This window comes from Coffea arabica, chromosome 8c (genome assembly GCF_036785885.1).
Source record: "Coffea arabica cultivar ET-39 chromosome 8c, Coffea Arabica ET-39 HiFi, whole genome shotgun sequence".
NCBI classification, from domain to species: Eukaryota; Viridiplantae; Streptophyta; class Magnoliopsida; order Gentianales; family Rubiaceae; genus Coffea; species Coffea arabica.
Genome location: NC_092325.1, coordinates 34,464,918 through 34,491,740, shown reverse-complemented (window position 1 = coordinate 34,491,740; position 26,823 = coordinate 34,464,918). Strand labels below are relative to the sequence as shown.

The 26,823-nt window shown below is 34.5% G+C and overlaps 2 protein-coding genes across 2 annotated transcripts; both read right to left on the bottom strand.

Annotated features, from left to right (window-relative positions):
- Nucleotides 1-10,113: 10,113 nt before the first annotated feature.
- LOC113705892 (uncharacterized) lies at nt 10,114-10,593 on the bottom strand. Its single transcript, XM_027227797.1, has one exon. The coding sequence runs from the start codon at nt 10,591-10,593 to the stop codon at nt 10,114-10,116; it is 480 nt and encodes a 159-aa protein (XP_027083598.1).
- Nucleotides 10,594-23,331: 12,738 nt separating this feature from the next.
- Nucleotides 23,332-26,138, bottom strand: LOC113705893 (5-epi-aristolochene synthase-like). The gene is made up of 5 exons (XM_027227798.1): nt 26,040-26,138; nt 24,856-25,129; nt 24,381-24,756; nt 23,733-23,948; nt 23,332-23,509 (listed from the first exon to the last, which is right to left on the bottom strand). Exons 1-5 carry the CDS (start codon nt 26,136-26,138, stop codon nt 23,332-23,334), a joined length of 1,143 nt encoding a protein of 380 aa, XP_027083599.1.
- Nucleotides 26,139-26,823: the final 685 nt, after the last annotated feature.

Sequence of the window (26,823 nt, the reverse complement as noted above, 5' to 3'; positions counted from 1 at the left end):
CAACATGTGATTTGTGTTGTTATTAGTTGGTATGATTAGTCATCTAGTCTTTTTGTAGTTACAACTGAATACTTTAAATTTGTTTTATATTTTTATGTTGTTTACAATTTTTTCTATAGTTTTTATAATCTCATGGTTTTTTTTGCAAAAGAATAAAATTGTACATACCACAAAAAAGAAGAGCCATTGCACCAATCTTGTTGATTGCCATGATTTCCTTGTCTTCCAAAAGTTTGCCTTTGATTTGAGATGGCTTTGGGCTCATACCTAAATTCTTATATAGACCGAGAAGGGGAAAGAGTGAGAGTCTCTGATCGTGCCAACACCAGGAGCAATTATTGTGGGACCAGTCCATTCTAAATTATTTTGCTTCTGGGTCCATCCAAAATTATATCTTCCTTAGAGTTTTGGGACCAGTCCTAAATTATTGTGCTTCAACAGAATTTTGGGACCCGTCCTTTCAAATATTCCAAAAAACTTTTGAATTCTCGTCACCAAATGAGCAGGGCTAGAGGTGTTAATATGAATAAATGATTCATAATTGATTTTGATTTAATGAATGGTGGATGAAATTTATGCAATCCATTTAGATCCATTTATTAAATGGATCTAAATGGATTAAATAAAAATCAATTATCCATTTATAAATCATTTAAATATTTTGGTTACTTTTTTTTTGTATTATCATTTCTTGTAATATGAAGATACTTTTTAATGTACTTGTAAATTTTAGGTGTTGAAAATGACAAAAATCAATGATGCAATATTAATAAATTTTCTTAATATATTATGCAATATTAGAGGCTAATTTGGCGAGAACTACATACTTTACATATATTAAGATCCAAATATTCAGGATTAATTTAATCAAAATCAATGTCTTAGGGTACATATGTTTTGATCATAGTGTCGCTGACAAATTTTATTCAACCCCCGAATTCATTTCTTCTTAAACATGTTTCCTTGAGTTCTTTTAATCATTATTATCTGTTTCCTTCTTTTTCCGATGCAGTAATCATGCCTCTAGTGGGTCACAAAGGTAGTTTAATTGAAGCTAAAGCCTAAAGATGAGGATTTGGTGCATGTATTTGGTACTACTAGTGCAGTCTTTTAATTCAATAAAATGATTATTGTTATCTAAAGTAATAAATGGCACTGTGAATGGTGACAGAATTTTAATGTAGTATGGATACATACAGAACATTATATGGTATAATCTACTTTTTCAATTTCTTATTTGTCTGTTTTATTACATTTAAGAATATTATGATGGGTAGCAAAAATTACATTCTTCATAATTAGGAAATTTATAAATTATAGAAAAAATTTTTCGCTTCTGGAATATATTATTCATGGCTAAAGCAGTCAATATAAATCCAATTATTTTAACTCATCCAAATTTACCCACAAATAAATGGGTTTGGATATGCACTAAATTTTAAGTTTAAAATGGGTCATCCAATTAAACACGCATATTTACCATTCTTTTCTTTTTCTTTACTTTTTCATTATTTTTTTTTCCTTTATTCGTTTTCCTCTCTTCCAAAAGTCTCATTAATTACTGCACTCATTTATGACTCATCTATTTTTACCTATGAATATATATAAATTCTTAATTATATCACCTCCATTTTGATAACTCTTATGGCTACGTGCAGGGGCGGAGGGAAGGGGGGGGGGCCAGGGGGGGCAACCGCCCCCCCTCCAATTGTTAAAAAAAAAAATTTCTAAGTAAAAAAATTTTTATTATATTGTTTTGCCCCCCCAAATATTGATAAAAAATTTCACTTTGCCCCCCCTCCAATTGTTATAAAAAAAATTTCTAAGTAAAAAAATTTTTATTATATTGTTTTGCCCCCACAAAATATTGATAAAAAATTTCACTTTGCCCCCTCTCAAGGACCCAAACAATAATGTTTGAAAGTTATTTGAATTTGGTCCAAATAACAGAGACTCGCCCCCCCTAATTGCAATTCCTAGCTCCGCCACTGGCTACGTGCCTTATCTTTTCTCTCAACAGGAGCTATGTAGAATTTGAGAAGCACCTTATCAAATTTACGACAAAATGGACAGTGACACATGTATATCACAATAACGTGTCAAAGTCTGTGTCAACCTTAGTTCTCTGTGATTCAGTAGTGTCTGCTAAGTATTCATCTGGAAAGTCAAAGTAATTTGACAACTGAAAGATTACCGTCAAATGCCTCAAAATGCGGACGTGAACTTTTCATTTAAAACGTTTCTTTCTGTTGAATATCCTTTATGGATCTCTCGGTTTCTTAGCCGAAGTGTGCCTTCTGATTTCTAGAGAAGACTGCTAGACTCAGTTGGATCAAATCAATCAATATCCACAGGAAAGCTCAAGAGAAATTGATATGAAGTTGCAACTGTTAATGGGCTGTTACGCAAGAAAAATTGATAAAAGTTGCAAAGATCAATCAATCAATGTCTTCTACTGTTACTCTAAAAAAACATGGGCTGCGGCCACATCAGAAAGAAATACGACACCCGAGACTACTGCTTAGAACCAAATTCACGCCATGTGGCTGACTCACTCTCAACTATGGTAAAATCACAAAACGATCCAAGAAAATTTGAGAAGTATTTGAAAAACATCGTACTTGCCCACCCTAAATCTTATAAAATTACATCATTTTTGGCTGGACCACTAATTCTCATATTCCTAATTCGTTGAGAAAGAAACTTCATGATCAAGGATGTCATGAATTTGATACTCCTTCCGTTCCATTAAAAGTGTCATACTTTCGATTTTGACATATTTCAAAATATTTATCATGTTGAAAAAGTCAAAATACCTTTTAGTCATTCTTTTCAACATAATTTTTCTTTCTAATCATATGTGTGTTACCATTCAAATTTAAATTTTGGGGATAAAATTAGAAAGAGAAGCACAAACATCACAATTAAACTACTATTCTTAAAAAGTTGAATTCTCCAAACATGATTAAATAATTGGGACGGAGGGAGTATTATACATCCACATGATAAGGTACATATAATTTATGCATACTAACATGTACCCAAGATATTCATTAGAAATTTCTCTCTTAATCGAGTAGGTGCTATACAAGAAGTGTTCTTAGAACAACCCTGAAGAAATTTAGAGTAGTAAACGGCCATTTATTGGCCATTTCAGAGTGTTTGGCTGGACCATTTATTCTCATATTCCTAATTCGTTGGGAAGGAAACTTCATGATCAAGGATGTAATGAATGTGATATTATGCGACCAAATGATAAGGCACGCATAATTTATGCATACTAACATGTGCCTAAGATATTTATTAGAAATTACACTCTTAATTCTCTCTTAATCGGGTAAAGAATAAGTTGAGTCGATAGGGTTGATGATCCATTTAAATAAACCTTAAATTTGTCTCACAAGTTTATTTGATTCTATTTTTGTGCCTTCAAATTTAATTATATACATAATAACTCCTACTAAAAGGTCAAGTACTAAATTGCAATTAAACTTTTAGAGCCAATACTCTATTCTATCATCCTTACGAAAAAATTCACCAACAACCAAGATGCCTTAATAATTTTGAAATGGTCATTAGTAGGGATGGCAATGGGGCGGGGGTTCCTTCCCCCATCCCCCGCCCCGTTGTCAAATAACTCCCCTCGTCCCCCGCCCCTTGCCTCCCACCCCCCGCCCCGTTTCCCCCGCGGTTCCCCGCGAGAAAAGAAATCAACTTATCATAAAATATTTATTTACAATAATTCACTGAAATTTTTATTAGGTTGCACTTGATTGCCCCTCTATGTATATCTAATTTTTCAGTTACTAGCCCATCTCCTGACCAAAATATATCATTTGGAGTTATTTTAGCATTATACATATATCCATGGCTGTCTTTTTTTTTATAATACTAAAATTTTAAACCATTTAATTGCCGTAAAACGAGTATTAGTACATAAGATGCCAGAGATTCATATCCAAAGCCACAGCATAGCTTTACAACAACATAGAGCTTTTCCCATTAAATAATAGCATTCACAGGTCTCATGAACTAATTAACTAAAGATGACCCTCACCATAATAAGTTATATCCATGGCTATCTAAAAGGATTGAACAACTCAAAAATAAAACTACAAATGTCATTTAATTTTGCTCAGTTTATGTGTCATTGAAGAAAATTGATCACGGAAATTCACCAGCTCAAACTACAATTTGTCTTAGAAAACTTGAAGAATTCATGTCTACACGCACTCATTCTTGGAATTTGGTAATTGTAAGTCATGAGTGCACAAGATCCTAAGCTGTGAAGCATCGTGGATCCATTTATTTAGTAGTAAAATCAAATCAATTATCCCTGCCTGAAGTATCCTTTCAGATCCTAGTGTACTGAGGCTCCTAAAAGAGGAGAGGACTAGTTATTGTAAGCAACTACTGCCACGACTTGAAGCTGCAAAAACTGGACGTAATTGTTACTTTTGTGCATATATATATATATATATATATATATATATATATATATATATATATATATATATATATATATTATGCGGGGGACGGGGCGGGTGTATGTTGCCCCATCCCCCGCCCCCGCCCCTGCCCCATTTGTACCCCTGCGGGTGCCCACCCCTATTGTCATCCCTAGTCATTAGCAGAAAATCATCTCCCTATAAGAAACAAAACATGACGAGTCACAAATTTCTATTTATCAGATTAATCAAGAACGAGTATGCGTATATGCACAAACCCAGCTTCATAACTAACCACAGCAGATGATGACCTAAATATTTGATAGCACTAAATATTACAACCTAAATTTGCAGAAGTAAAATGTCAAGTGATACGTTTTACCTCAATATGTAAGGCATTATACACGGCCAACTACAATCCGTCAACGATCCACAGTGTAAACCATCAAAAGCAAATTCTAAACATATCCAGTAAAGGAATAACTTACCCTTTTCCATAATACATAATGCATAATTTAAACTGAAAAGAAATTTGTTTAACTATGGCTGGCAAGCAACATCAATAACTGAAAGTACAAGGACTATGTTTCAATATATATCCACCTACCAACCCTAAGATTCAAAGTTTTGGTCGCACACAAAATTACAGGTTTCCTCTGCAAAAACAAGATGGTGATATGGGAAGAATAACCGATACAAATATGCAAGTATCCCAGTTCTCAGCCTCCAATTCAAGAATGCTAGATACAGTAGAATAAAAAATTTTCATTTTCATAATTGAAGTGACGTGCGCGGGGTTATACTTATACAATAAGTTTATTCACAATCAAGTTTTACATTTATAAACTCCTAAATACCCCACACGCGATATATCGCAAGTATACGAATCGTGAACGAGTATAGGGTATTAAGGGTCGATCCCACAGGGAAGAGTGCAATTACCAGTGTTTTTCAAATTCTTTTATTATTTAGACTACCACAAATATAAAATTTATGAAAATAACACTAGAAGGCTCCTAGAGATATGGAATTCCTTACTACTCTTGCAAATGAAGTTACCGATTAAGTGAATGCTATTATCATGGCTAGTTATGGCGTAATTTTCTTATGTATGTGAAACCTACTCTCATAGTGAATCATCTATACTTGTAAATAAGTCATATCTACTCTCGTGGTTATGAATTAAATACAAGCTCATTTCTTCTATAAAATTACATAAACAAGTCACTTAAGCCATAGAGGTGCACCTCTACTCTAGTGAGTGTACTCCCTAGGTTTATCACTTCTTTGCACTAGTGTTAAATTCCAATTCTCATTGCAAATTTAACACCTTTAGATAATCACAATTAATGGCCAGTTAATTATGATTATAAAATCAAAAGTGATAAATAACTTTCTCAAAATAACATCACTAAGTAGCCAAGTAAATATCACAAACAAAATATAGCAAGTTCAACCATAACTCTAAGCATAAACTTTAACTAAACATGGTAAAAACAAACACCAAACTTGTATTATAATTAAACATGAATTTAAATACAAAAGAGAAAGTGATAGGAGAGAAGTCACCCTTGTCACATGAGCTTCAAACTCTCCATCTTTGCTCCTCCAATCTTCCTCCAAATCTAACTACAAATACAAGAAGGATAAACTACTCTACCTATACTATACTAATGAACTAAGAAAAACTAGTGAACACTATATTTTTTGTGAGTTTTCTTAGCCTTACAAAGTTTTTTTGAATCTTGCAAGTCCATGGCTATATATAGATGAATGCAGTCAGGAAATAAGGCTTGAAACATCTCTTTTACAGCTGCCAATTGGTTGTCATACGTTCATCCATAGCTGTGAATTATTGAAGGAGAAAACAGGTTATACCAGTGGAGAGCAGCTATTTCTGACCAGAATTTGACTACTTCAACTGCTATTTTCTCTATGATGCCGGCTGAATTGGCTCTTGTGCAAAACATAGAAGTTGTAGTCCATTGAAATAGCTGTCCAATGCTTCAAGAATCATCCAATTTGGAGTTCTGAGAACCAAGATATGATAAAAAAATTCCACTGACTGGTCAATTCCGCGTTTTCAGCTCTCAGCAGCAGAATTTTACTTCTTTATTTCGACATTTTGACTAGGAAAACAGCCGAATTGGACTTTGATGTCTTCATACCAAATGTATATCTGTCTCTTAGCTTCAAAATGGTTCAAGAATCATTTCAACCCAATGTATGTAGCTCAAGATATAGCCAAAATACAAAAATGTGTCAAAGCTGAACATCTTGCTTCCTTTTGACTTTAATTGCATTTCTTCTTTCACACTTCATATTCTATTTTTATCACTTTAATCCATCATCAATCATCCAAATATCTTCTCAATGCAGTCCATTTGATGATTGAATCATTAAACCTACAAAATATGAAGTTTTTACTGTAAAATCCATAAAAATGTAATTTTTACCACTTAAACCATAAAATGCATATTTTCACTAGAAATTTAGTTTATTAGCTATAAAATTAAATAAAACACACCAAAACTAATTAATAAAGCACACTAAAAATATGTAAAATATATTCTTATCATGAAGCATGCACACACATATATCAATGACTGGAGCTTCATTCAATTTTCACAACAGATCGATTGAATATAGTTTAATGTTTATACAATAGCCCAATGGGTTTAAGGACCTCTAAATTTTGTTTGTAATTTTGGATATCCATTCTAACTGTTATCTGCATATCTAGTAAACGAGCGAATGTAAGTGTTAAAATGAGTGGTTTTTTTGCTGATGTGGCAATGTGTGATTGGGTGGAGGGTGGTCACGAGGAGCTCATGTGCTGAACTTGACATAATCAACCAAACGTGTTGAACTTGGCAACCAAATAGACAAAGAGACAGATTCTTCTCCCTCAGTATGCACTGTGGCTTATTTGTTTTTTATTCATTATTATTATTTTTTAGCTTTCTTGATGAGGCGTTGGGTCAAGAGGTCCGTCTCTCTCCCCCAGAAAGCCCCACTTCCTCTCTCGTTGTTCTTGGTCATCATCGCTAAGAGGGTCAAGATGTTCAATAAGTTTCAACCTTAACTCTGAGTGAGGAACAAACATCCCATCAGCTCATAAAACCTTAACCAAGGGTCATCAAGACAGTTAATTATAGCAAAGTTTCTCATAAAAGCACCACACACAATCTTTTAGGCATGAGATCACCTCTCACATAAAATATCAGTAGATTACCAAAATAAAACATGCTCAAATTGAATTTTTATACTAAAATTATTTTTGAAAAATTTCAGCATACAAAACCGTTGATGAAACGGTGAGGAGAGTGATAATTACTGAACTCTCAAGGAATTCAAAATATTCTAATTTAAACAATTTCAATACTAATGAGTATTGGCCTTTTTTTTAATAAACCACAGGTATCGCATCCATTTTAAGGCTTGTGAGTAATCATATTAGACTCTAGTGCGGCCCCTTGTGGAGGAAAATCTTCCAATGTTGTTTTTTCCATTCTCATATGTTTCGAATTCGAGATCTCATGATTAAGAGATATGAATCCCTTCCACTTGCACCAACATCTATTAGTTAGTATTGGCCTATAAAACAATCGAAGTAGTTCAATTTTTATCTCTAGCACATATGCAATCTTATAATAGTCATGGAATCAATGCGAAAATTTTGAATTTGCAGTACCCAAAATCATGAAATACAAAAATTTTTCTTTTAATTTTTTTATTTGTTCCTTTCTTGTTTCAGTGCAGAAATCATGCATGGTGTAACTTGGCTTCACTCGGCATATTTTTCATTCTCATGTGTTTCGAATATTTTGCATGAACACATACTCTTTTAGCTTCTGAGATTGATACACTTATTTTTTAAGTAAATGTAAATTAAAATTATTCGAGTAAAGTCATGCAATACATCTCAATTGATAGACGCATGCAAGAATTCCACAAGGAAGGACAAGTTATGCAGAAAAAAATCGATATTTGTCTCCAAAATTTACAACTTATTACTGGTGTAAAGTTGATTGTTTAGAGATATGCAACACAATCAAAGTCAAGACACGAAATTATTACACATCTAGTAGTAACTTTTTTTTTTTGAGCAAATGATAAAGATTTTTATTGATTACTGTAGTGGAGCTTGCACACATGGGCAATCATCCCTCCTCATATTACTATTTTTACAATATTCAAACATACCTCTACACAGACAGACATTTTTACGTAGTGTGCTCTATTCAACGCATAAAAGAAGGGAGTGATAGAAACTCTTGCATAGATTACTGCAATACACGACCAAAGATTTGAAGATTTTATGAGTCTTCTTCGACCATACATAATCTCTTTCAATTCAAGAGCGTACCAAGCTAACATCATAGTTTAGACTGTTTAGTCTCATTCTCATAATAAAATGCCTGGTAATTCATCAATCAAATCCCGTTTTGATTGCTATTTTTTAAAAAAATTTTTTATAAAAAAAGTACACAGTAATGATTTAATGTATATAAAATAAAAATTAATTACAAAATATATTTGCTTCGTCCATGCCGTCATAATAAAATAGGGAGGAAGAAGAGGAGCCCATGTCTTTCCTCTTGATGATCATGGAGGTTCTCATTCAGTCATTCTACATTCACTTCGAGATGTGACGGCACTTCATAAAGGAAAACTACAAATACCAGCAATTCAAATATCTGTTGGCTTTTCTGAAGTACTATGAAAATAGTCCAAATTACTGCATTATTAGTTTAATGGGATGGAGACTGAAAGGATAAATGAACAATAATATTACTTTGGCTGATGCTCTGTTTTTTTTCCACTCTGTTGAAAGCAAAATGCAAGACAACAAAAACATATCTTGTTTTTGTCTATATGATTGATAGTAAGTTGATCCGCATCCATAATAGGAGTAGTTTTTCTTACTATAATAGACTTTAGTAGTTGTGAACATACAAACGGTTTTGACTGAAATATCACTTCACTTCCAAATCTCCAGATGTGGTAGACAGTTGCAGCCAAAACTAGTCTTCTCAGGTGGTCTGCAAAGGAATTGGATCTCCAATGAGATGCTAACCAGGTAATTTCCTCATCCCAAGAGTAAGTTCCTCTGAACACCAAACACATGTTCTGCACTTTTGTCCATATTGGTCTCGTCATACAACAATTAAAAATATTTCCTCCGTCCCACCACTTTGATAGTCTTGTTTTCCTTTTTCGTCTGTCCCAAATTATAGTCCACTTTCCAATTGAAGAATGTAGTTGTATTTTAATTTTCTTAAAATACTCTTATTCAATATAAATTGTTGTTACTATAAACCTACCCCATTTAATAAGAGTTGATTCTTTTTTTACCATCAATTCAAGTTCCCATAAAGTTGTACTATAATTAATGTGAGGGTATTTTAGAAAAATAGTTACCTAAATTGATTGTTCCAACAAACTTGACTACTTTTTCTTAAACTGTGTGAAAAACAAATTAGGACTATCAAAGTTGGACGGAGGGAGTAGATGGTTTATGTTTTTTTCCTCCCTTTTACAAAGCACACACAGATTTGATGATAAAGAGACTTTTTATTTTTGTAATCTATCCAGCATAGAGAGCTTTTTTTTTTACATAGCAGCCATAAAATAAATGCATATCTTGGGATAAATCCTTTCTCTAAACTAGTTTTGCCCAAGTTACTTCCTCTCTTGATCCACGAAGCTTCTTCACGGCATTTTTTGCATTGAAAACTCTAGAAGAACTCCCATTCCACACAACTTGATCCTCAAACATTGTCAAAGGAACAAGGCACTCTGGTGTAGCTTCCTTGAACCTCTTAACTTCTGCTGTTGCTTTCCTGCCTACAGGCCATCTCCACCTCCCATCCACTATAATTTCTGATACAAGAGCATGTGGTTTGCATCCAAAGCTGTATAGTAAGTTGCCCGTAAATCTTTTATACAATGGCCCAAGGGGATGCCATGTATCAAACCAGAAACTAATATTATTTCCATTCCCAACAATATGCCTGATGAAAGGTTGAGCCAAGCCTCTAGTCTGTAAGATCTTCCTCCAAACCCAAGAGGTAACATTTGGAATCTTTGCAGCCCAAAAAGACCGGTTCTTTAAAAGGATGCTATGCACCCACTCTACCATAAGTGTCCCTTTTACTGCTGATGTTCCATATTAACTTCATAATCAGGCATCTATTCCATAGCTCAGTATTATACAGGCCCAAACCACCTTTCTGTTTGGGTGTACACACTGCACTCCAATTTACTTTTGCTACATACATCTGCTTTGCCTCTCGTGCCCAAAGAAATGAAGCCGATAGTCTGTTTATCTTTTTGGTCACTGTTTTTCGCAAGATGAAAACACTGCACCAATGCAAATATATTCCAGATAGCACTGCTTTTATCAACTGTTAACGGCCACCATAGCTCAACTATTGATTTTCTGCTTCAGCTTAATAAAGATTGGCTAATAGTCATTATAGGATAGTCAAGAGCTGATTAGTGGAAGGCCCAAGTAATATAGAGGCAATATTCCTCTCAGCATACCCATTATATTACACATAGTTGCAGCTTCCTACCCATTCAAACCAGCTATATAAACCCGACATTTTTGCAGGTTAGGTAGCAACCCGGACATAGCACCAAACTCATCCACTATTTTCTTCATTGTATCAAATGATTCGGCTGTAGCTGCAGATATAAAAAATAAATCATGAGCAAAAACAAAATGAGAGAGCTGCAACTCTTGACATCTAGGATGAAAGTCAAACCCCAGAGTTTCTATGTTCCATGCAAAAGTTGCTGAAAACATTTCCATACAAAGTAAAACAAGATAAGGAGACACGGGTACGCCTTGTCTCAATCCCCTTCCACTCTTGAAATACCCCGCCAGAGAGCCATTTGGATTCACTGAGGATAGTGCTGTTGTTACACATACTTTTATCCAATTGATGAACTGATCTGGAAATTCCAGAACCTCCAATGTGCCAAATAAAAATTTCCAATTCAAAGAATCATATGCCTTCATTATATCTAGTTTGAGCACAGCTTTAGGCTTTCCACCTTCCTATGGTATCCTCTAACTATGCTCTAGGTTTTCCACTTTCCACCTTCCCTATGCATCAATAAGACATTATCTGCCAGTCGTCTACCTTGTACAAAAGCACTTTGCTGGTTTGCCACAAGGCTAATCATTACTTTCTTCAATCTGCTGGTCAACATGGCAGAGAAAGCCTTATAGAGAGAACATTACAGCAGGAGATGGGCCTGAAACCCTTCATTTGTATAGCATTACTCGATTTTGGGATCAATGAAATAGTAGTAGAGTTCATAGGGTAGTACATGTTAGACTTCTGAAAGCAAAACTTCAACGTTCTAACAACATCCTCCCCAACTACTCTCCAATTCTTTTTAGAAAACTCTACAGCTAGTAGTAACTTATTTTTGAGCAAAAACAACTTTTAGTAACAACCAAAAACAAGAAATAGTCACAATCGGAAGTAATCTGACAATTGCAGCAAAATACTGAATACCATCACTTGATAAAATCTATACCCCCAATAGGCTATTAAAAGAACAAAAGACTTTGCTGTAATAAGTCACAATAACTTTGTGGTAGTGTAACATGACAATTTTCTCTGTCTTTTTTATGTGCTGGATTATTCAGTATATTGCTGACATTTGAGTACGCCCAAAATCCCAAAAAAAATCACATGAATTAAGTGTAAGTAATTGTAGGATTGATCTGATAATCACAAGAAGATTTCACAATAAATTCCAGACATGGATTGAAGAGAGAATTGTAGACTAGTAAAAGATGCAATATATATTAATAGCTGCTGTCCTCGAAAACCTTTCATTGGAAAGGCACATGTCACCAAACAAGTTGGGCCAAGGATTTCAAAGAAACTTAAAGATAGTCGCTTGATGCTTTGAGTACCAATGGCAGCTGATAATTCCATTCATGGACTGAAGAAAATGTTCAATTTTGGAATAAAGCAATGTTAATGTAAGTTTTTTTTTTTTAAAGAAAACTAAACAACTTATGAAATAGAAGTGCTGAGAGAAGGGGGCCAAAAAAAAATGGCTGAGAGGAATTAATGTACAGCTTAGATATAATCCTTCCAAGCAATTGCAAACTTAAATACATACAAGAATGGCCATGATTCATACTCTTTCATCTAATCCAAACTTTGAAGCGTTAGTAAATGTTGAAAAGTTGGAACTTGTAACAAGTGTACACTTATGTTGGAAACTCCAGTCTTGCACACGTTATTCAATTTATACGTGTTTTTTGGGACTTGTAAGTGGGTAAAAGTAGGTGAGAAACAAGCAAGGGGATTCGAAACCCTTTTCTCATAGCTTAATTAAACTTGCTAGTTTACTACTCACCATTGACTCAGGAACTTGTATTTAACACCACAATTAATACAATTATGTGCATGATCATGCTGCTTAATGACAACTCATGCTGCATTGACAGGGGCCAATTCAGTGATAACATAAAACACAACCATTGTCATCCTCCTCAAAGAGACATGAAATCCACAAGTATTGCCTTTATATGGGCTTCAATTCTTCGTTGATTAGTGAATCCATCTCCACGCTGCTTGTAAACAACTTCGAATAATCTTGATAGATTGAGAATCACTTTGAGAATTTTTCTTGGAATGGTAGTAAGTCTCAAGCATTGCTCATTTATATCCTTCCAAGCATCCATAGCCATGTCTTCAAACTTCTTCATTGCCTCTTCCTCGGATACATTATAGTCCTTCATGTAGCATTCAATCGCCATGCCACTGCCCCTTTCTCTCTCAAACTTCAAACGTGAAGAGTTTAAATAGATTAAACTTTTGAACCATACTGAAAATGTGAATTTCTAGAACATATACCCAAAACGATGTGAGAAATCTAGAACCCCACTAAGTGTACAACAAGGTACTAAGATGTAGTTCACAAAATTGACAAGTCCTAATGCATTAAACAAGTGGAATCAATAATAAGAGTTTATGTTACGTATTTTTAGTGTGTTTTATTAGTTAATTTTGGTTTGATTATTTAGTTTTATAACTAAAATAACTAAGGTTTTGGTAAAAATCTACATTTTATGTAAAAGTGGCTAATATTGCATTTCTATTGATTTTAATAGTAAAAACTTCATTTTTATGCAGGAATGATGATTCAACCACCAAAGGATGCCAATTGAAGTGAAAAATAGAGATTTGGTGATGAATTCAAAGTGGTAAAAAGAAAAATGAAGTGAAAAACGTTTAAGTAAGGAAATGCAAGTCAAGACAGTTTTGACACTCTTCAGTATTTCGACTATATCGGGAGCTACATTGATCAAATTGAGGTGATCTTTATACCAATTTAAAGCTAAGAAAGATATCTACATTTGGTATGAAGACATCAAAGTCCAATTCAGCCATTTTCATAGCCCAAAAGTTGAAATACCGAAATTCAACTCAGCTGTCCAAAGTGGAAAACAGAGCTCTGACCAGTGTTTAGTATTTTGATCATATCTCAAAGTACAAAGCTCCGATTTGGATGATTTTTGAAGCATTGAAAATCTAACTCAAAGGGCTACAATCTTTGTGTTTTGCACAAAAGCCAGTTCGGCCTTTATGATAGAGAAAATCGCAGATAAAGTAAGGCCAAAGTGAATACGCGAGTACACAAAACGTGACTTGTAACCGCGTTTTTTGTAGGCGCGTTTTCTGGCCGAAATTCTGCAATTCGTTCAGTCAATTCTCTTGTGTTCAGACAACTTTCCAGCGGTGCACATGCTTCAGAAGACAAAAGGGCAAGAAAGGTGGCTTATTTTCAAGTCAAAAACATTTACTATTGACTATCTTAACAATTTCAGATTTGAGAATCCTTAGAGCAGCAAATTTGGACTAGAGAGGAGCTTTTCATCAGTTTATATGCAGAGACATTTGGGAGGTCTAAAAGGAAGACGGGAGAGAACTTGAAGTGCAGAAATGTAGTTCTTTCATTTCCTTAGTGTAGGATAGTGTAGTAAGTGTAGTTAATCCATTCTTGTATAATAGCTAGATTAGGATGAAGATGGAGATGAAGAAGGAGGAGTTGAAGCTCAAGTGACATGGGTTATCTCTACTCCAATTCTTTATCTTTTGTATTAGATTCTTAACTATGGTTATTATGCAAGTTCTGGAATTTATGTCTATTATGTGTTTCTAAAGTTTATGCCTTGGGTTTGGTTGAACTTTCTATAATTGTTAGTGTTTATTATTTGGCTATTTAACTGCTATGATTTGAGCAAGTTATTTAGCACTTTAGCTCTTTAAATCATGATTAATCTGGTACCATTAATTGTGATTATCTAAGGTGTTATTTCTACAATGAAAATTGAGATTTAACATTAGTTCAAGAAGTGCTAAACATAGGGAGTACACTCACGAAAGTAGAGGTGCTCCTATGTGGTTTTTAGTGATTCATTTCATGTAATTTCATTGAAGTAATGAACTTGTAGCTTATTTCATAACCATGAGAATAGGTATGGATTAGTTATGAGTATAATTGATTCACTACGAAAGTAGGATTCAAATGCATAAGGAAATTACACCATAACTAGCCTAGATGTAGTACTCAATGATCCAAATATAGCACTTGCATGAGTAGTTAGGGATACCACAACCTAAGGAGCTTTTATTCATTATTTTGTATAATTTCAGTAGGTTAAATTTGTTATAATTTATTGATCGCCTAAATAATAGAGAAGTTTTAGTAATACCGGTAATTGTTCACTCTTCCCTGTGGGATCGACTCGATATATACCCTAAACTACTAGTTGATCTGTATACTTGCAGTGAACGGGTGTAATTCGGTATTTTTTAGCTTGCACGTATGTAAAATACCCGTCAAGTTTTTGGCGCCGCTGCCGGGGAAGATTTGGCAATATCGGTGTGAAGAGCAACTTTATTAGTTTAGACATTTTATTAGTTATAGTTTGATGTTATTTTCTGTTATTTTTGCGTTTTATGTGTGTATGTGTTTAATTACCTATTTTTCTTACTAATTTTGCTTTTGAGGTTGTTTAAAAGCAATTTTAGGTGATGAGAAGGGTAGGTCAATTTGGAGGACAATGCTTGAGAAATGGAAGTTTGACAATGGACGGTTACCAAGTGCAAAGCTCCTTCAACAGAGGTAACCAAAAATTTACTGAATGTATGTCTTTTGAAAATGGTTTAAGGTGCTTAAAGGCTAAATTTGATATTATGATGTTACAAGTTCAAATGGATACAATTAAGCATGAAATTGAGCAAAGGAGTAATGTTAATGCTTTTAATTCTTATCATGTGATTTGTGACTTGTGTGGAGGTTATCATGCTACTAATACATGTATGCAAGTACAAAATGTGGATTATTATGATGAATTAGAGCATTACAATCCTTGTTTTGATCAATATAGTGCTAATTGGAGCAATTCTCCTGCTTATGGTTGGGATAATCAATTTACTTATAGTAATTCTTCATATTTTTATGATTACCAATCTGAATGTGTCCAATATGAATCAAAACCATCTTGGGAGTTGGCAATAGAAAAAGTAGCTAATGATTCTAAGCCATCTTGGGAGTTAGCTATAGAAAAATTAGCTAATATGACTTTCGACCGTTTTGATAGGATTGAGAAAAGAATAGATGAATTAGCTTCTCACTTTGGTAGAATAAATGAGCAATTGAATGCATTGTGTGAGGTTATTTCTTCTAGTAAATTTTAAAATGATCCTAGCATGAATGGTGGGAATGTTGTATGTGAAAATGGGTTGCATTTTGATGAAAATGATGAATCTCAATTGTGTTTCAATGAGCAAATGTCCATTTCACATGATAATATCTTTGGAACTAACTTTGAGCCTCAAGAGGTGAGTTTTAATGACTCATTTTTCACCCCTCCTGAGGAGTGCATTGAAAGTATAGGTTCTAAGGGTATTGCTCCCCAAGATACTCTCATGGCATTTCATTTGGTAAGTTCTCAAGTGGTGCATATTCAAGGTAATATCTATGAAACACTTGGAATATGTAAGTCACTTTCATTTCTCACATCATTAGATTATGTGGCTTTCGCGATAAAGCCACCTTTTAATGATCCACCACGGCCTAAAATGGTGGATTATTCGTCAACTAAGCCTCCTTGAAAAATGAAGTTCAATAGTCGAGCCAACGACTATAAATAAAAGCGCTTATTGGGAGGCAACCCAATATTTTGGCTATTTATGTTATTTTGGTGTGATTTTATGTTTAAATTATATGTTTGAGTTATTTTATTATTTTTCATTTGTAGGTTTTGAAAATGGAAGCAAAAGTGACCAATTGAGGTGAAAAAGGCGAAGTTTGATCAAAGAACTCAACCCCTCGATTGGTGTTAAAGGTGTTTTTGATCCGTTAGAAGGGGGGGAAATGCATGTTTTCAGTGTTTTACATGTGCATACATTGATAAATTTGGCAAACAAATGATCCATGATGCATTTTGAGTGATTGGGGTACCAATGGTAATTTTTCAAAGTTCATTTTCTGCAAAAAAAATTGCAGAAGAAAACGCACCGAGCATGAAAACACGCTTCCGATTCGCGTTTTCATCAAAGCGCGTTTCAAATTCTGCAACGAGACTGAAGAAAACGCGCTTAAAAACGCGAAACTAAGTCGCGTTTATCAGCTAAATCTCGTTTTCAAGCCTAGATCATAATCCAAAAACGCGACTTCAAATACGCGACTCAAAGTCGCGTTTTAGAACACAGTCGCGTTTTGTGTCCTGCAAGATTTGTACATGAAACGCGACTTTAGAAACGCGAGTTGAAGGCGCGTTTCTAGTCGCGTTTTATGTGTCCCAATAAAGGCTTCAGAAACGCGATTTCAGCTTCATTTTTTCCACTCTTCTTAATTTTCCAGGCGCGTTTTTCTTCTTCTCTTCTACCCAACTCACAAATCTTCCATTTTGTTCCATAATCTTGCTAGAAAACATCCACCCAACACCTTTTGAGTTTCATACAACCTTTTTAACTAATTAAAAGCCAAGAAAAACACCTCAAATTCAGTTTTTGAAGAATTGAAGGTTAGGGTTCTTAAACTCTAATTTCTTCAATTGGAGGTCAATTGGAGGTTGTTTCATAGGGCTTTTTGCATTTTTAGCATCATCAAACATCCTTCTACGTGATTGAGGTAAGTTTCTTCATCAAATCTTTTGATTTTTGAAAGTCATATTTTTTATCCTGAGCTATCTGACATCTTTTAATGTCGAAAATTTGATGATGTATTTGACTTTTTTTTAATTTATTCATGCTCATTGAGATTGTTTAAGTATGTTTATGAGTTTAAATGTAGCAATTTGTTGGTCATTATTGCTTTATAAATTCATAATTGCTATATTTGAAGGAAATCGACAAATGAAGTTAGGATGTTTTTGAGCCATTGGTGATGTTTAATTATGGCTAAGGATGGCTAGTTGGTGATGTTTGAGCATGTGCATTGTGTATAGTGAGTAATTTGGTGGATTTGGTGAGTTAATTGGTTTAATTTTTGCTTAAACATGATTATAGCTATAAGTATATTTTTATTGTTAAGTTTAAATAGTTATAATCATAATTGTTGCTATTTTCACTAATTGGGTTATAATTATTCCATATCTTGTTTTAATTGGTGATTTTGAGCAATTTTTGGCAAGAATTATGGCTCGTCTTGTTCGATCCTTTACATTAGTTATTGGACGAATTATCACTTGAATGGACAAATTGGAGATTATTTGGATCATTTTAGGATATTCATTGCCAAATTGTGCATTGTGTCTAAATACATGTGGTTAATTGCAACATTTTCTTTTAGGTACTATGCCAAGGGGAAGAAGAGCGGTACTTTCATCCTCTAGTAGTGAGGAGAGGGAGGTTAACGAGGAGATAGAGGAGACTGAGGAGGAGAATTCACCTTCTCCTCCACCAGTTAACCGACAGCCTGGTGAGGGCACCTCCCGTGGAGTGAGTAGATCGGTATTTGACGGTGCTAGGTTCAATAATCGCAGGAATCAAGAATGGCATGAGGAGCATGCTAACTTGGAATTCCTATTTGAGATGCATGTCAACCCAACAGTTGAGATGATGTATAACATCTCAGAGGCTTTTGCTCAGCTGGGATGGGCGCCGATTCTCACCCTACCAAACCATTACTACCCCGACTTGGTGCGCGAGTTTGACGCTAACATTGAGAGTAAGGCGCGTCATAGTGGAGAAATGGTTGAGTCCTGGGTACGTGGAAGACGAATCACCTTGTCACGTCAAGATTTGGCCGCTATTTTGGGGTGTATGGATGACGGCCGTCCAGTAGATTTGAAGAAGGAGTTTGTTCCCCCGAATAGGAGGTGGGATCCCTCGCTGGCCATGGCTAGGTTTGGTCTTGAGTACCAACCTTTTCGCTCTACAAGGAAGGAGACCATTTTGGCGAATGTCTTCGAACCTCGTCATCGGCTTATCATTTATATGATGGCTCACAATGTCATCCCAAAGAAGACGGGGCACACGGAGGTTCGCAAGAGCGATATTTACTTCCTTGATTACATGTTCCACAACCGAACTTCCCCGTATGCTCGAATTTCATTGCCAAACATCATCATCAGCCACATTAGGTCAACGGCGAGGCGTAAGACAACTTCCTTCAAACTTTCATTTCCTCGTCTACTGACTTTAATCTTCCCCTGTTTTGAGGTTCGCTTGGAAGGCATGAGGCGGGAGAATGTTCCTCCACGAGCTGAAATGACTCTTACTACTCTCCGTCGGCTTGGTATTGGCACGGGGAACATTCCACGCCCTGTTCAGGAGCGGAGACAGAAGGCTAGACATGGTCGCGATGAAGCTGGACCATCTACTGCAGCACCACCTCCTCCTCCGCCACAAACCAATTGGCAGTGGCTTTTCGGTCGCTTGGACGACATCGACCATCATTTAGCCCGACTGGATACTCGCCTGGACCACATTGAACATCATCTAGGCTTACATCCACCTCCCGTCAATGATGATGAAGATGACGATGAAGAGGATGATTGAGGCTGCCCTTTGGCTGGCTTTTCTTTTGTTTGCTTGTTTGCTTGTTATTTTTATCTTTTGTTTGAAAAATGTTAACTTACATTCCTTATTTTGAATATTGGAACTTGTGGCAGTAACTAGTAGATCGTTGTCTGTAGATGGGTGAGCGGTCGATGGCTCACGATTCAAGGCTTCACTGGACCGCAGCCATCTCACTTGGGGAGTCACTTGTTCCTTTCTTTTGTTTCTTTTATTTTCTTTCCCTACACATTGAGGACAATGTGTAATCTAAGTGTGGGGGAAGAAATGTGTAGTACTTGTGATTTTAGTTATGTTTGATGTGCTTCCAATTTGTTTCTTGTGGTTGCTGGCAGGGAGTTTAGTCCACTTTTAAGGGGAGACTCTGTCAAAATTTTTCCAAAACCTTATACATACATATATATATAATAATCATAATAATTAAATAAAATTTTGTCACTTATCCTTTTGAAATAATATATGTGGATTTGGAAACTTATTTTCTCATTCAAATGACTATTATGTGATTATAATTTATGCATTTGTAGGAAAGTATATCTTGTAAAGTGGAAAAAAATTATGCCTATTTTTTTTGCATAGTTAATGAAATTTCTTCTCTTTATTGGATTTTATAAGTTAAGTGATAAATATGGTCAATAATTGCAATACTCTTCTCATGATTATGCTTTCGAGGGAATGTTATTATCTTTACTTTAAAAAAATAATAATAATAATAAAAATAAATAAATAAATAAAGAAAAAAAAAAGAAGACAAAAATAGAATAAGATTTGTTCTACTCCAATGATTCTTGTACTTAGTAACCGGATGTCTTCATCTAAAAATGTCGACTTTCACGTAAAACGATACTTGAATTAAGAGTATGCAAAGCAACTTGAGTATGTGAAGTGTTGAGTAACCGGTGATCTTCATCTAAAAATGTCGATTCTCGCGTAAAAAGATGCTTTCACAACTTAAGTAATACTTAGCTATATTATATAAATAAATCCCTCTTTAAGTTAAATAAAAAGATGATCATGGGTTTAGGAAGCACTTTATTGATCATATGAATTACTTGCTTGTGAAATTGAGTAAGGATGAAAAATTGAATTAAACTTGTTACAATTATGGTATAATTGGTTCTCCTTTACTTGATATTATAAGTACTTGAGGTTATTGAATGATTGCATAATAGTTATTTACTTTGTTTTGAGGAAATGAAGTTGAAATGCTACATATGTTTATTTTTAAATTTTTGGATCATTGATGGTTGGAATTTTATATTGCTTGAGGACAAGCAATGATTCAAGTGTGGGGGTATTTGATAAGAGTTTATTTTACGTATTTTTAGTGTGTTTTATTAGTTAATTTTGGTTTGATTATTTAGTTTTATAACTAAAATAACTAAAGTTTTGGTAAAAATCTACATTTTATGTAAAAGTGGCTAATATTGCATTTCTAATGATTTTAATAGTAAAAACTTCATTTTTATGCAGGAATGATGATTCAACCACCAAAGGATGCCAATTGAAGTGAAAAATAGAGATTTGGTGATGAATTCAAAGTGGTAAAAAGAAAAATGAAGTGAAAAACGTTTAAGTAAGGAAATGCAAGTCAAGACAGTTTTGACACTCTTCAGTATTTCGACTATATCTGGAGCTACATTGATCAGATTGAGATGATCTTTATACCAATTTAAAGCTAAGAAAGATATCTACATTTGGTATGAAGACATCAAAGTCCAATTCAGCCGTTTTCATAGCCCAAAAGTTGAAATACCGAAATTCAACTCAGCTGTCCAAAGTGGAAAACAGAGCTCTGACCAGTGTTTAGTATTTTGATCATATCTCAAAGTACAAAGCTCCGATTTGGATGATTCTTGAAGCATTGAAAATCTAACTCAAAGGGCTACAATCTTTGTGTTTTGCACAAAAGCCAGTTCGGCCTTTATGATAGAGAAAATCACAGATAAAGTAAGGCCAAAGTGAATACGCGAGTACACAAAACGTAACTTGTAACCGCGTTTTTTGTAGGCGCGTTTTCTGGCCGAAATTCTGCAATTCGTTCAGTCAATTCTCTTGTGTTCAGACAACTTTCCAGCTATAAGTTGCAAGAGAATTCGGTGCACATGCTTCAGAAGACAAAAGGGCAAGAAAGGTGGCTTATTTTCAAGTCAAAAACATTTACTATTGACTATCTTAACAATTTCAGATTTGAGAATCCTTAGAGCAGCAAATTTGGACTAGAGAGGAGCTTTTCATCAGTTTATATGCAGAGACATTTGGGAGGTCTAAAAGGAAGACGGGAGAGAACTTGAAGTGCAGAAATGTAGTTCTTTCATTTCCTTAGTGTAGGATAGTGTAGTAAGTGTAGTTAATCCATTCTTGTATAATAGCTAGATTAGGATGAAGATGGAGATGAAGAAGGAGGAGTTGAAGCTCAAGTGACATGGGTTATCTCTACTCCAATTCTTTATCTTTTGTATTGGATTCTTAACTATGGTTATTATGCAAGTTCTGGAATTTATGTCTATTATGTGTTTCTAAAGTTTATGCCTTGGGTTTGGTTGAACTTTCTATAATTGTTAGTGTTTATTATTTGGCTATTTAACTGCTATGATTTGAGCAAGTTATTTAGCACTTTAGCTCTTTAAATCATGATTAATCTGGTACCATTAATTGTGATTATCTAAGGTGTTATTTCTACAATGAAAATTGAGATTTAACATTAGTTCAAGAAGTGCTAAACATAGGGAGTACACTCACGAAAGTAGAGGTGCTCCTATGTGGTTTTTAGTGATTCATTTCATGTAATTTCATTGAAGTAATGAACTTGTAGCTTATTTCATAACCATGAGAATAGGTATGGATTAGTTATGAGTATAATTGATTCACTACGAAAGTAGGATTCAAATGGATAAGGAAATTACACCATAACTAGCCTAGATGTAGTACTCAATGATCCAAATATAGCACTTGCATGAGTAGTTAGGGATACCACAACCTAAGGAGCTTTTATTCATTATTTTGTATAATTTCAGTAGGTTAAATTTGTTATAATTTATTGATCGTCTAAATAATAGAGAAATTTTAGTAATACCGGTAATTGTTCACTCTTCCCTGTGGGATCGACTCGATATATACCCTAAACTACTAGTTGATCTGTATACTTGCAGTGAACGGGTGTAATTCGGTATTTTTTAGCTTGCACGTATGTAAAATACCCGTCAATCATGACCTTTGATACTAGGTTAAATTGCGCGTAACATGTACATTTCTAAAATCTTACATGTAGTTTTGCACAAAACTAATAAGACATAGAATTAAAACAGGTGTAATCACGACTTAATAGTACAGGAGCGAATTTAGGATTTTTTTTAAAATTTTTTTCTAATAAGAAAGGAGTGGAATTTAAGAAGCAAAGAAGGAATAGGGGATTAAAATCTAAGACCTCTAATTGAGAGTTTTGCCAATTCTTGCATGCAAACTAAATGCCAAAACATATTCAAACCTTGTAACTGCCGACATCATTAAGCAATCGGGTATGCTTTCCTAAAGCAACAAAGAGTTTAGGATGAGTTGGCATCCAGTCCATAACATCCTTTGTGGCACTATCCATGCCCATGAAAGCTGCAGACGCTAGAGGATAATATGCCGTTGTGATCAGACCATTGCTCAAATAATCAGCAAAAGATGGCAATTCACTTGCAAGAAATCACTTTGACTGAGCAAAATTCGTCCTCACGTATTGTTTCCACTGAGTTAAACCAATGAATGCATGGAAATATTGGTCAGTACTGCATTAAGGATTCAACTTACAAAAATTTCATCTAAAACTACAAGAAATATAGTTCATTAGCAACGTGGTGCCATACTTCTTCTATATACTTGTCAAACACACAGGTACTTTGTTTTTTTGATAAATCTTCCTCAAGCTCCTTATTAAAATTCAAAAGTATCATATAAGAAGTCTTCAAGTAGTCTGAGAGCTGCTCAATTCCATTTCCATCCCATCTGCAAGCAAAGCGAAATTCCTTTGTTAATGCACATTAACATGCATTATCGTGCTAGAGGAAATTTACAATTAAGTGATTCTACTTTTCCTTTTTGAGTTCGTAGTCCTTTTTCTCTTTTTTCTTTTCCTTTTCTAAGTATGATTACAACATTTATCAGGCATGCAAGTTTGGGCAAAACCTTAAGACAATATGCAACTTAGGAGGCATGGCTATATGCATACCTTTCCACAGCTTCCGTTAATATTTTGAGTTCAAGAGTGCCATAAGCATCATACGTATTGTCAATTATTCCAGCAATGGCTATTGCTTTTGCCAAAGTCATTCGAGCAAGAGAGTGCCGAGGTTCATAAATGGTTCCAACATCCCAAAAGTAGCATTCCACAAATCTGTCCCTTGCATATGGAACTTTTGATAGGATGTCCAGTTCCTTTCCCCACCTACATCGTCATGAATGAAGAAAAAAAAAGAAGAAGAAACATTATATATCCATTGTTGAAGCTTTCTATAAAAATATGGGAATATAAAGAGACATTTTGAATGATACTTATAACAGAAATTGAAAATTCGCATTTCTTTTGGTAGTTTGTGTTGACAATAATTCGGTAATTCTAAGGGTGTAGTTAATTAGATATGAATTAGGGCTCCACACAATTTAGAAAGACAATACTAATATAAAAATCTCATATTACCAGCCATTTTTAGCAATAAAGAGAAAAACTACTTTAGAAAATTTTTTTTGTTGCTTTAGAAAAAAAAATTGCTGTTAAATGAACCTAAAATTGCACCAAGCACTTAATTAAATAAACTTTTGCAGGTAATATTCATAACAAACTCTGTTCGTTAGGAAGATGGTGCGTCCAAGGAAGCACCTTAATATCTCATAAAGGTCTTGTTTATTCAGCATCTGCGACAAGTGATAATCCAATTTGGCGAGCCGTAATAGTAGTTTGTTATTACATTCATCTTCCTCGTACATGGAGATGTAACAATAAGCCTCATATCTTGGTATGCCCTTATGGAATGGCTTCTCAAGGGCATGTTTCACTTGTTTTGCAAGAATACTAGAACCCATATGGAGAATTTCAGGTGTCAAGTAGGTGGTTGTGAAAGCAAGAACTTCTTTTAAAATTTTGTCTTGATGTGCCTTGACCTCAGCAGCTTCATATAGATTTAGGAGACCTCTTAAGTCGCTGTATAAGGAGTCCTTGAACTTACCATTAGGATCAACGAATTGGTTGAAAATTCCTACTTGGAAATTATTTAGGCAATGGTATGTCAGAGAAATCACATGTTAGTGTTAGTGCGCACTTTTGAATCAGTGAATTTAGTAAGCAAATTGTATACCACAAGAGATATTAAAACCATATTGCCTGAAAAGTCGAAACTGAAGTGCTGCAGTAGATAAATCATATTCTAGATACCTTCCCAAGTTGGTAGATAGATTGAAAAGCTGTTCTAGTTGATTTTGAATCTCATCCTCAAAGTGATACGAGATACCGAGTCGTTCTATTTTGTCAATGAAATCCAATTTTTGCATCATGGTTGTTCCTGTTGCCAGAAGCATGTTCATCACTTCCACCTTCAAAAGTTCAATCTCTTTGGTGTACGTTTCATATCCCTGAATGCATCTCAAAAATCTTTCTTCAATGATATTGTCAAATTAATCTTGTTAATTTTCCTTGAAAAACAAGAATTCTTAGACATTAAACAGGCAAAGACATACCTCGTACCCTAAAACACTAATAAAAAATCCTTCTGCCTGCAAATTAATCGAGTATCTGTAACGATATGCATTGATGTCATAGGGAAAATTAATAGGGGATCAATGATATGTAAGGTCGTCATAAAAGCCTAATAGGAAAGGAAATGTCGCATGACTCCAGGTAAAAGTTTTACATTAAAATACGGAAAAATGAAAAGGACTTAAAGGTCAAAATGGGTAAAACCCATACAGTTGAATCGGTTGTCCACTAAGATATTCTGTTTTCTTTTCTGAAACTCTATGTTATTTAGATGATTAATTTTAAAATCAACAAAAAAAAAAAAGTTGAACCACTTAAATTGAGAATTAGAAGCTCATCTAAATAACCCACTAGTCTGGATCTAAAAGTGTTGCTAATTTTGTCTCGTACTCTCCAAAAACAATAAAATCTTCTTTTTGTTCTCATTGGAAAATAAAGAATTTATTAAGGCACAACCATGTTTGCATTAACAATGGGAAATATAGAGGATGGAGGATGATCCTCCCCAGCAAATAGATATGTGATCATTGGGGTCAGATCAATGGTCGATGGAGAATTATTAGAGTATTTTTTCTTGTCAGATTCAGAGTCTGAATTCTATGATTGATAGTTAGGGGCGAAAAGAGTGTGAGGAGGAGTGGGAGGATTAAAAAAGAAAATATTCGGCAAACAGATGTGAGACAAGTTATTTACAATCTAGAAAAATGAATGGTATAGAGGAAATAACATTGTTGGAAAAAAATATGAGGTCAATTATGAACTTATAGAAATATGAAGGATTATAACCTGCTTATCAAGAGTAAACGTTGTCATACAATCAGCCCAAATGTTTTCAAGAAAGCCTGCCAATTGCCGGACAACTTCAGCAGTTTGAGGTGAGGCCATGTTGGTGGGGTAAATAGGGGATGACTGAGCTCAACTAAGGGACCGTTTGTTTCGGGTGAAAATGTTTTCCAGGAAAATATTTTCCTAATTTCCGGTGTTTGGTTGCACAAAAGTTACTGAAAACATTTTCCTATGTAAAATATTTTCACTCATCTTATGGAAAACAACTTCCCTTCCAAACTTACTGAAGTTGTTTTCCGAAATGCATGCATCCCGTCTGTAGTATGTTCCAAACTTACTGAAAACATCTTGTAGTATGTTCTTTTTTTTTTTTAAGTGTAAACAGGAGGACTCGAACCCAAGACCTCTTCCTTATACTCTCTCCCCCGTACCACCCAACCCAACCCTCCCCTAGTATATTCAGAATTAAAAAAAACATCATCCTGCTCATCCTATGCTAGTAATTAATTATGTATAATAGGGACATTCTTTTCTAGAGAAACTTTCGGCAGTGAGAGTGCAAGATATATGTCACAATAAGCATTGCATGTGATTGGTATTTGACACTAAATGGCCAGCAATTTGTTTATTACTTAAAGAGATATTTTTTATTCATATATACATTTCTTCAAGATTTTTTAAAGTTAAACAATGAGATAAATTTTCTTATTTTGCATGTCAAGAAGTATGTAGTTATAATGTGTATAAAGTAAAGATAGAAATAAAAGTGAAAATATTTCAAAAG